Source organism: Notothenia rossii (genome assembly GCF_949606895.1).
Source record: "Notothenia rossii genome assembly, chromosome: 8".
Taxonomy (NCBI): Eukaryota; Metazoa; Chordata; class Actinopteri; order Perciformes; family Nototheniidae; genus Notothenia; species Notothenia rossii.
The window spans coordinates 73,180,998-73,193,528 of NC_136906.1; the positions used below are offsets into that span (position 1 = coordinate 73,180,998).

At 42.2% G+C, this 12,531-nt stretch overlaps 1 protein-coding gene across 22 annotated transcripts in view; it reads right to left on the bottom strand.

Moving 5' to 3' along the window:
• The window catches only part of ptprk (protein tyrosine phosphatase receptor type K), a 122,868-nt gene that overhangs the window by 76,904 nt on the left and 33,433 nt on the right, over positions 1–12,531 (bottom strand). For all 22 annotated transcript variants that reach the window (XM_079646665.1, XM_079646670.1, XM_079646666.1 and 19 more), the window contains one exon: positions 170–292. In XM_079646665.1, the coding sequence (XP_079502791.1) occupies positions 170–292 (123 nt within the window). The remainder of the gene's footprint in view (positions 1–169; positions 293–12,531) is intronic.

Consider the following 12,531-nt stretch of genomic DNA (forward strand, 5'->3'; position numbering starts at 1 on the left):
GATCCTTCACTTGAATAAGAGTACACGTAAAGATACTCCATAACAATTGATAGTATTCTATTTTAAAGTACTTTGAAAAACCATCAGAAGTATTTCTCACAGATCAATAACGATTGCCGTTGTAAACACGGTGTATGAGAGAGACAGGAGAAAGGAAGTGAGGTCTTACCTTTGGGCAGTTCTGGAGAGACGTACGCCACTTCCTGTGTGTTGATGTGCGTCCAGTCAATATCATCGTAGGGATCCTGCTGGTAGTCACACTTTGCGAGACCCTCATCGAACATGCAGCTCCCTGCAAAGAGAATAATGCAACATGAATTCCTCCATAGTCCTATTTAGGGATGGAAATAGGATTGGGAAACAATGACAAATGAAGATTCATGCTGGGTTTGATCATTTTGGTTACTGAAAAAGATATTCAAATGATCATGGTTTGATTTTTAATGAAGATCTGGAATCTAGAAAGTAGCGTTTATAGCCCAGAATATCTCTGCTGCCGAGAACAAATATTGCACCTCCTGCGATTTGAATATTGCATATGCAGTCAAACTTTTCTCATGTGTTGTTTTTCTGTGCGTGTCTCAGCTCATTAACAAAGCACCAGGAGTCTGAGCTCCAACAGTCATCACTCAGCGCCGCTCAGGATCACCTCTGACTCAGCCATCACGGCCTGCAGCGGATCATCTGAGCCCAGCACCGCGGCCTCGGGACCGCCATGTGTGAGCTGGACCCCCCGTGGCCCCGCCCCAACAGGAACTCGCTCTAACGCAGAGAGACGCCTCTTGTCCCTGACGGCCAGCCGAACAATCAACTTGCAATGATATGTGGCTTGTAATGACAATATCGCTGATAGAAATAACTATCGGGCTACTGCCAGCCATCTGATTCACTGACCTGAGAGCGATGCAGGGCTTGTGTTCATGAAATGGCCAGGAGAGATATGGCTAAGAAAAGCCACAATGCCATCTGATTCAAGTCACTGGTGGTTATGTGTGTCATATTTGTCCTTTTTGACATTGGCCAAAGTAGGAGAAGATCTTTTATATCGTTTTATGAACGTGATTTGCAATATATAAGAGCGGCACTTAAGTATTACTTCCATTGTTGATTTATCTATTGACTATTTTCTCGATTCATCAATGACTATTTAGGGTTTCCCAAAGCCAAAGATAACATCATCAAAGGTCATGTTTTTGACTGTTTCATGTCTACTGTCAATGAGGAATACAAAATCATTTAAGAAGCTGTTTTCTGTGATTAAAATAACCAAACCCCAGATGATAATGAAAGATTTATCCAAATATCAATATTGATGTATTGCCCAGCTCTAGACTAAAGGCCCAGTTCAACCTTAACACAGAAACAAAGCTGAAGATCTGAAAGGTAATTGAATTAATAAACTTGTTTGCGCCATTTCAAGTAATAAGATAAGACACTCTTAGTCCTCCTGATGCCAACATTATTTGACCTAGCTAAATTGTTCTACCACAAAGTGGAGAACAACATCATTAGAACAAAGAAAGGCTAAATAAAAAACATTTTCATGTATTTGTCTTTGTTGTTGTCAAAAAGAATATTTGTGTTTAACCTTCAGTTTTCCAGAGAGTATAAGTAATGAAAGAAATTCAACACCAAGATACACAGGTGCAATGTTTACACTATAACCAGGACCCCTCTAGGAAAGAAGGTATATGAAAGCAAGCCACCATGAAGCACTGTCATTAACTGGCACGGCCAGCGACATAAATCTCCCAGCATTCAGTTTGTGCTGCAGCTCTGCTACCTGTGTCCTAGAGCGAGTTGCGGCGGCTGTGATGGAGAGCAAAACGACAGGCCCTCAGATACCCCGCTGATCTGAGCTCTGCTACAGAGGGATACCAAGAGGTGACAGCCGCCGCCAGAGGAGAAACAAGTTAACATCAAACTAAGCGACTGTCTTCGGCTGCCGGCTGTACGGCTGCCTGTGACTCACAGCCTCGGAGATGCACTGGATCACATTCCTCTGGGCGTCATTCTTTAAACCAGCCTCTCCTCGTGCAACTCCGATTCAATTCAATTAAGCCTTTGTCACAGCGAGTTACCTCCAGTTATAAAGCGAAAAATGCTGGGACAAGTAGAGGGCACAAAGTAGACCATGCATGTTTCTATTCCAAACTTTTCTATTATGGCTTGGGTGTACAGAATCTAACTTAACTGATGTCCAACAAATGCTGCTGTATGTGTATATGTGTGTGTGTGTGTGTGTGTGTGTGTGTGTGTGTGTGTGTGTGTGTGTGTGTGTGTGTGTGTGTGTGTGTGTGTGTGTGTGTGTGTGTGTGTGTGTGTGTGTAAAACTCCATGACTTCCTGTCTCCCACAGTGTGTGTGTCAGGTTACATCTTGCTGTCAGGTAGCTCTCTGCATGGGTTAAAAGAGCAGGAGACATTTGCATGTGAATGGGAATAGTGTGCCGCCTAGGCAAGGACAAGTGTAGGTATGCTTTCTGCCTGTTCATAGAAAAGGGTAACCTTGTGCATGTTATGCCTCTATAGTGGAAAATACTATCTTTTGTTAAAAACAGAATCGTAAGTTTTCCACATTTATGCATTTTCTACGCTTTTAGTGAAGAAAAGACCTCCAGATTGTTGGCAAAGAGAGAGTAAGGTTGTGGAAATTACCATGAGTACTCTTTGTCCTGTATCTGTATTAACTGTATCTTAGTTCCCAAATAAATCCCATAAGGTTTGATCATCATTCAGTAATATGACGTTCAAGTTGAATTAGCAAGGTAAGAACATTTAAAAAAAAATGTATACACAATGTATTTTGTATTATGTAAATACTGTAGTTTACTGTGAAGCCTATCCTGAATGTTTGGTGGTGGTTTAAAGAGGCACTATTACCCTTTTGGGGGGGGGTTCCCCTTTCTTGTGTTGTGTTATATACGTTTTTTGGCATGTAAATGGTCAGCAAATGCTAAAATCCCAGACATATTTAAATATAAACCAAGTAAGCGGAGGTGCAAGGAAAGGTAAAGAAAATAGCATGTTAATATTATTTGTATGTAAGATATTTTGAATAAAGGTTAGGAGTATAAAAAATAACAAATAATGTATTAATTGCTCAAAAACCGGTATGTGCTGAGGGCTTCTAGGTGGCAGGATAGTCAAATGTGTTAGACTGGAGCCACACGAGAACGGTAACGCAAACGAATTAGATATAAAAAAAAGTCTTCCGTCCACACGCAATAGGCACCAGAAACATGTCCGTTCACACGAGACCGCTCGAAAGCGCTGGAGACGCTGTAGTACATATGCCGGGCCTGTGTGTGGCGCTGTAGTCTGCCACAAAATACACCAAAAGCAGCAAAGAAGACTTCCCGCGCATGGTTGCCATGGTTGCCCTTCTGTTTATTCTCCGCGGTGGACGCTCTGGCTCTTTTCCTCCCTCCCCGAGGCAAGCGTTTGCTCCTGCTGTAAATCTCTCCGGTAGTCCACCAGCAGATGAAAAACACCCACCTCTCCGCCTCTTCCAAGGGACGAGGGGAGCGTGTGGCAGAGTTTCAGTTAGATTTTTTGTTCGCTGGTCAACATGTCCGTTAAAGTTTAAATCTTCCGGACAAAATTAGAAAAGTGCCGGTCAGAGGTCTTTTTTGTTATTTATTGAGCTTTAAAACAAATTGATTACGAGTCTATATAATAATATAATAATAAAAAACTGAGCCTCTCTTTTCCTCCCCCTCTTCTGGCAGCCCACCAGCTGATCTCTGTGGGGAGAGGCGGGGCTGTTGCGTCATCTTTATCAGGAAATGATCGTATAGGGCGTAGACACGGAGTCGTTTGCCCCCCACTGCGTTTCGTCTGCATATCTACCCACCAAGGGACCCGTTATCGTTATGGTTATCGTTTTCTGCGTTTCCATGTCGGCCTCGTGTGGCCAAACCGTCTATATGATAGAGAACTGTAGCGGATACGACCGTTATCGTTCGTGTGTGGCTGCAGCCTTTGTATTTGTTTAGTGTAAAGCTGAAGAAGTTTGGTCTGTTTTTCTTCCAGTGATAAATTATGGGTCCATATTTTTGGCATTGCAGAAGTACTTAGGCCTCGGTACATGCTAAAGCATTTGTTTGGCCTTGTTTAACCTCGAAAAAACTACAAAATCCATACAGAAGCTCCATTCAGTTTCAAAGCTGTTTTTCTGGAATCTCTGCCTCTGAAAGCAGTATACAGCAGACAGAGAAATTGGATTTAAACCCACCGTGTTAGAAAGGCAGTATGTGCTGTGGGCTTTTAACTCTGTACACTAACACACACACACACACAGATCCACTCAGCTCGGATACAGTGCCGTGATGGAAGAGGTATTTTGCCTTGGCTTAGCAGTGAAGAAAAACATGTCCTTGTTTAAATTTGCGCTTCACACCCTTAATCGTAAAGCATTCCTTTTTCCCTCGTCTGCACACCTCAGATAGACATTCTCGCTGTAACCACACTAAACAAAGTTGCTGTGTGTCCATATGTATGTATGTGTGTGTGCTGAAAAAGGGGGTCTGCGGTAATATGTGTGAAACTCTCTGCACACACTCACACAAACCTCCTGCAACTCGCCCACGTTCTCAGCTAACACTTCTGCCTTTGCTCAATGTCCTGCCAACTTAAACCAACACACACACACATCAACAGACTCAGGCATCTGACAGCTGATCGATGTTGCCAATAATGAAAAGACCAGACCGTGAACTATTGTTTTACTTCTGTTGGGAGAGACAGGACGCAAGCCATGTCTTACTTTAAGAGTTTCATAAGTTTCAAATATATTCATCTATCTATTGATGGAGTAGTTATCTTTGATGCTACTTCAATGTGGTAAAAAAAACTTTAATTAAATACACGTGCAATGACTGATGTTGTTGCCTCTTGGGTTCAGCAGAAACAACCCCTAAACACTGACATATTGTCACTTTACCAGGTTTATATGAAGTTGTTTTTGCAAACAGTTTGAAATTGTGCAAGTACTATATTTAGTCTCATTTGATCTCTTTTTTGTGAAATATCTTTCTGTTCAGCAGCTAAATGCTCTAGTTTGTGAACCATCTAGGCTTGTTGGTGCAAAGCTTATGGTTCCGATATAGTTCCGAAATGTCGCGTTCACACCAAAAAGAGCCGGAACTAAAATTCGTTCATGAGAACCTTTTTACCCCCTGTTACGTCCCTGCTAGAGAGCAGGGACTCTAATGCGGCTCTCTTGTGAGAAAAGAGCTATATTTTTGATTGGCTGGGCGGATTGCAAACCACGCCCCCTAAAACTCAAAAAAAGTGTTGTGAAGCCACCATTTTATTAGCATTATTAGCATTAGCATTAGCCCAGCGCAGAAATGCAGAGAGACTAACTTATGGCAACACAAAATAAAACATGGGAGCGGTGGAGATGAGGAGGTGTCGGCGTTCTGGCGATTTACTCTGAAGGCTTCAGTAGAAGCTGCTGGGAGTCCCAGCAGCTTCTACTGAAGCCAGTCCCCAACTCCGGGGACTTCCGGCCGGGGATTTTGGGCGGCAGTATACGCCGTGAAGTTGTTTGTGGCCTGCCAGTAAACCCAAAGCAGAAGAACAAGAAGTGACGTCAGCGGCTTCATTTGCCTAATCCTCCCCCAGGGACTTATTCCGGTGTGAACGCGATCTGTACTTAATTCAAGAGAACTAAAGAGTTCTGATGAACTAAGTTCTCATGAACCTTTGTGGGAAAAGTACCGCGGTGTGAATGCGCCTAATATGAGTGTGCTTAAATGGTCAAATGTAAGCCATATCACCAAAACAATGAGCTATTAGATTAAAACTCTCTGTAGTTGGATAGTAATATGTGTCTTTGTCATTAAATCAAGCTTACACAGTCATCTGATCTGGATAGTATTACAAAATATATATATTATAACCACATGTTCCAGAAACACACTGTGTATTGTCTGCCTGTAAATATCAACTGTATAATATTGTCTCACAAATCCCGACAACATTTTTCCAACTATATGCAGAGTGTGTGTCCAGATGGGACATTATTGCCCCCCTCCTCTGCATTCACAAGGACACTGTGGGAGAAAGAGAGGAACCGACTGCATGCTAATCACTTCCTAATCAGCTTCTGTGATTGGCTGCCTCGCTAATGAAATAATGGCGACTCATTTGCATCATAAAATAATTAGAAGGACTTGATAAAGGCTCAAGGGCAGAGAGAGGCGCGCCACACACACACACACACACACACACACACACACACACACACACACACACACACACATTCAGTGACACAGGAAAGTCTTCTCTAAAAGATTGTTGAATGGCATCAGACACAACATCTGCCACCGTCACTCAGACTCATTCTGCGGTGATTTGCATTGACCTCCACCTCCAGGAAAGGAAAGTGCTTTGACTCAAACTGTTGGGAAACATGGATGCGGACAACCCTCATGGGGGGGGCACCGGGTAAAGAAAAAGCAGACAGCGTAATTCCTCGGTTATTAGCTTAGATCAAGATTATTAGTTGGCAACGCGGCAGGAATGCATAACAAAAGCTAGTTTGATTAGCTTTCCTTTCCTCCCATGTCATCCAACAGATGTGCAGAATAGACGGTATTAAATCAGATCTAACAGCTCTAGTCTGCTCAGATAGAAATCCCTGGGAAATGCTTAAATTAAATGAAGGTCTGAGGTGCTTTTCTGTTCAGGAAATCTGTTTTGACAAAGACAATTCTTTGAGTGAGAGATGGCTCATTATTGAATGTAAGAATGCTATGTCAATACTTGTGGCCTTGTGCAAAACACTTATGGCGCATTTCCACTGCAGGGCCTCGCACGGCTTAGTACGGTATAGAAAGGCCTTGGTAGGCCAAATTGCTCCAGTGGGGATTGTCCACAGTACTGAATGTATGTAAGTTGCTTTGGATAAAAGCGTCTAACAAATGACATGTAATGTAATGCATAGGCCGTTGTTGTGAGTGAGGACGGTCGGAGCATATACAACGTTAGCTTAGCCGATTTCCATTCAGAAAACACGCATTTTAAAAGGTTTTTCGCCTGCCGTCTTGTCTGCAGACTTGTCAAAGCATTAATTCTTGGTTTTTACTATCCGGTATCAGTATGTTGTTACTTCGGCATCATTTTGAAACGTGTATTACAATTAAATCACAGTCAAATATGTTGATTTTGTTGTAGTTGTAGCCCCCTTGCCAGCAATTCTCTCACTAGTTTAGCATATTCAGCCCGGTGGTTGGCCCGGAAAGAACCTGGATTTTTGAGAGCCAGAAAAACTGTGAAACCGTACCCGTTAGCCGGAACTACCCCTAGTGGAAACGCAACAAAAAACGGGCCGGGTTTAGCACGGCACGCTTATACCGTGCTACGCACTGCAGTGGAAATGCGCCATTAGAGTATATTTCTTATGACATTGGGGAATCATGTCAGTGCGGTGCGGCCTTGGTGTTGTTCAATAACTCAAAATGAACAACTTTTCCCTCAGCTGTTACAAATTCTTTTATACTGCAAACTGGCACTGCTTCCACAATAGTAAATATTTAGAGTCTACAATGCCATTGAATATCGCTCTACACTTGCATTACCACAAAAGCAGTTTTTGTTAGACTCACATCTGCCATTAAACTGCATAATATATAAATTCAGCCCCTGAATGGATCCATAGTGATTCGATGCAAGGAGAGATGTTGTATAAGACTTTATATTCTGTAAAAATTGACTGTTTTATTTATGAAATAACAAATTCATGTAAGGAATCTGTATATACATTAAATGGGGGATTTGTAAAGGGTTGGTTCTGCTATAAGGTGTTTCTTTTGTTGATAAATGTTTATAATTCAAGATTTAGTTAAACTACATTTATTTGATGTATGCTAGAAATGAAAAGATGATTGCTTTCCGGCATCGCATTTCCTGACAGTAAGGTCACAGAGTTCTGAAAGCATGATGTGCAGATATGTGGAATATAAAAGATATGCAAGGACGTTGACGCAGGATCATATCAGCATAACTTTTACGATATCAGAGAGTGTGCATATTCAAGGAAATTACTTTTTGGATTTCAAAGCACTTTCTTCTATCTACCCATTTTAAATCATAAATTCTTCAACAACTGCCTTACTAATGTGAAGTGACTACACTTTGGTTGAATCATGAGTGAATTTAAAGGGGGCTTGTTATGCTGTATGTTGTGCCTGTATGGTCAAATGTGTACATGCTTTTATGCTAAAAAAGTGAAACATATATATTTAGTTAGCAATCAAATATAAAGCTGACTGCACTAAAGTACAGTTTTACACTATTTGATGACCGTTACATCGCCACGTCATGGCCCTGATCACAAGCAGAGGCCAAATCTGCTCAGGTACCTGAAGTGGTATGTACACTATCTCGAAAAAAGACATCTTCTCTCTAAAGTACGTACAGTACATACTCTCTGTGACTGTGTCTAGTATCTATCAGCAGAGCTCTGTTTCAGTCTGCAGGCTGCTGAGATATTATCACCACAGAGCAGATAAGAGAGGATGAGTGAAAGAGGAACACATGGAGAGGGAGAGGAAAGAGACAAGCAGAAAATGAAATGTGGAAATTAATTGTTTGGGAGATCAATCGAGGCCTTTGGTTACGTTTTGATATTGCTGTCAAAATGCAGAACAGCTTTTTTATCTGTTTCCTTCCCTGTCTCTGGGTGTTTCTCAATGTCGAGGACGCTTCCTTGGTAGGACAAGTCCCTCTGAGTCATGTCCTTCAGAAGCGATGCAAGAATCCTTCCTAGCCTCGGAAAACGAAGAATGGTGGAACAGGCTAACAGGTAGGGCTGCTCAATTAAACGTATTTTAATCGCAATTACGATTTTGGCTTGCAACGATTATGAAAACAACATAATCGAAATAAAACGATTATTTTTTTATTTTTTATTTTATTTATTGCTATTTCAGTTGAATTATACTTAAAGTTCAGGGTGATGAACTGTTAAAAACATACTGTTCACATTTTTTTTTTCAATAAATGGATGTTTTCAAAGTAAATGGATAATTGTTTTTAATAATCGTGATATAAATTATTGACCCAAATAATCGAGATTATGATTTTTGCCATAATCGAGCAGCCCTACCAACAGACTAGCAGGTGTGCGTCATATGCGAAGCCCCGCCTTAAATGGAGCGCGATTTCCGCAAAAGATTTGGAAATTGGTCCGTGCGCAAAGCATTGTGGGGATTTTAAGACCACGGAGTCTACACATGTGCAACCTCGAAATGTCCCGCAACGAAGTACGCCGGCCTCGGTAGAATTCTAAGTATCCTGGACATGGGAGCAGTCCTTTGGCGGCACTCGATGACGTAGTGGGGAGGCGTGTGGTGCAGTGGGTTGTGCGTTGGTGTTGGGATCAGGGGGGCACAGGTTCAAACCCCACTGCAGTCAGCATGTCGTTGTGTCCCTGGGCAAGACACTTCACCCCAAATGACTCCTGTGGGGATTGTCCACAGTATTGAGTATACAAGTCGCTTTGGATAAAAGCGTCTAACAAGTGACATGTAATGTAATGTAGTATCCTTGAAATAGTGGCTTTGGAGCAGCCTTCCTTGACATTGAGAAACACCCTCTAACAGTTGTTAATAATAAGTTAAAGGAGTCAGTTATAGAACATGAAGCAAGGACAAGTGAGGAGAAGAGGATTGGGGAGGAGGAGAAAGAGAATACGAGGGGAAGAGGAAGGAGACCCGAAAAGAGAAGAGAACAGAAAGGGGGAGAAAGATAAATAGGAATTGATGTAGGAGGGAATGAGGGGCTCCATTTTGCAAACGGAAATCATTTCCAAGCACAATAATTACATTTACGTCATTAAATTCCAATTCCAACCACCAGTAATACTGTTTCCGTCCAAATCATTAAACATTTTTGTCAGAGTCCAGTTAATAATTATGTCTGTGACCCGGATTTCTAATCATTCATGGCTTTGTGGGACGGGTCTAGATTTTGGAAGAAACGCATGAAAACAGCTTAAAACGGAGAAGAAGAAAAAAAGAGGAGACAAATTCATGCGGAAATGATGACATAGTATAACTTTATATTAGTATACACTGTCCCTTTATCAGGCACTCTTCAAAGTGGCCTGTATTATGTTTTGTGTTTTTCAACACTATGTTTTCCTGTGTGTTTGTTGTTGCTTTAAATGAGTGTGTGTTTTGCCCTGACCGCCTCAAGGACACTAATAAAGTTGTACCTTATCATTTACTTTCACTGAGTCGTCTCTACTTTTTTGTTCTCTCCCTCCTTCTATGAGAATAGGTGAAATTAGCCTGCAATGATACAAGGTGACATCAGAGAGGCACACACACACACACACTTCACACACACACACAAACCCTCACTCATCACGCTTCAGTGGCCCTTGCAGCGCAGCGCAACGCCATCAAAGCCAAGACCCGTATACACACACCTCGCCTGTTAAACATACACACTGGCACGCGCAATCACACACCCAAATACACACACACACACACACACACACACACACACACACACAGTGACACTCATGCGTGCACGTACACACACTCAGAGAGGTAGTTTAATTGGAAGTGCTGAAGGCTGAAGAATTTCTCCTTCATCTCACAATGCTGTAATTGAATCTGAGACGTGTGTGTGTGTGTGTGTGTGTGTGTGTGTGTGTGTGTGTGTGTGTGTGTGTGTGTGTGTGTGTGTGTGTGTGTGTGTGTGTGTGTGTGTGTGTGTGTGTGTTCAGCTGATTCAGGAGTTTCCATTGACAGTAACAGTAAAACAGAAATGTGTGTTTTTCCTTCTGTGAGGAGCCTTTCTGTCCGTCCATCCCTGACTATCTTCTCCCCCTCGCCCCGCTCCGCTCCTCTCCTGGGGTTAATGCCGCTTTTCAATTCAAATTCAAACTCAAGCAGTTTTCAAGCACCGCATTATTTTCAACAAACTGATGATTTGGTCGTACAGCCGCTCTCTGTGAAAGACAGCGCTGACCTCCATCGCTGCATGTTGGCATTTTATCCGGCAGGCATACATGAATGTTTTTAACAATGAAAACTGACTGATTCTGTAAAAGGCTGTTAGCGGCAAATAGCACACTCACTGTATTTTTGAGGGGCTTTCTTTGTTCAAATGTGACTTTTTCTGCTGAACGAGGCTCTCATCGCTGCGTTGTAAGACAAAGGGAGTTGAATGAAGTACCTGTGAACACATCTCTGCTTGGACAACCGCAAACAAAAAGCATCATCAGCAGACAATGAGGCGTGAACGACTTACTAATGACCTGCCGTCAGGGTATCACTGTCACACAATACGAAAGCAGCAGGAAGTGAGCTGCGAGGAACCGTCTTTTGATAAAACAGCGGCATTTATGTTTTTTGAGTGTGGCCGCATTTCATTAAGCCTGCATTCACACCAAATCAAGCGGTGCGGGGATTAGCACGGAGCTGCGCAGAGGTGTGGGGGTGTCACTTTAAACAACCTGTTTGAATGACACTCCATTGATTGACCCATTTGATTTGAATGGCCCATTAATTGCAGGTTACACGATTGGACGTTGGGTTGTGTATCTCCACAAGTTGATTCTGAATGCACTTTTTTGCAGGTTATTTTCCCAGCATGCCTTTCAGTCCTGACTATCCACATTGAAATGAATAGGAAGACAGTTTTTTGTTGCATGTTGGTATTAATGCCACCGTAGAGGTTTTTTAAGGACATCTTTCAAGGGCAATACATAGTATATAGGGGAGTTGATGTGAACTTTCTGAACATTCAGTGTCTCTCGTCGTCATTTGAAAATGTGAACCCTGTTATTATAGCAATAAAACTTAAAAGACTCTTTGAAATGATGTTTTATATTCTCTTAAGACGATCATTTCCACCACAATATGTAGTTCACAGCGATCGACTAAGAGAGAATAATCGCAAAACCTTTTTTTGTTGCAACCGGAACTCATTTCTGTGTTCTTGCTTGCAATTGAAAACATCTAGTAAATCAGAAAATTAGACTTCCGCATTAATAATGCACTTTGAAGCTCTAAATTCCTCATGTTGGTGGCATAATTAAACAAACCTAAATGAAATGTTGACAGTCAACATGACACCTTCCCGATCACACCTCCACGGGAACATCCCCTTCATCCATTTCCTTCTTTATTTCTTTCTTTGTCCAGATAATCAGAATAATGTGTTTGTAAAGGTGTGTGTGTTTCATGCGATAGCTGTTAGCGCAGTTAGCAGGGGTCAAAACCTTTCATAGACGCTATCTTTATGACATTCACCCCTCTCCCGCGTCTTCTCTCTCCCCCTCTTACGCTCCGAGTCTATCTCCCCATCGTTAATCTCTGTTACTATTCAAATGCTGACATTTAAAGCAACTTCACATGCACAGTGTCTCAGGCACTGGCTGGCAGATAAGGCGAGGAGGAGAGAGGACAGGACAGGAGAGGAGAGGAGGGGATGATAGAGAGACTGGTCGTTCACAGAGAAACATTAGAAAAGCCACCTCCCCTCTCCTTTACCTTCCCCCTCCTCCC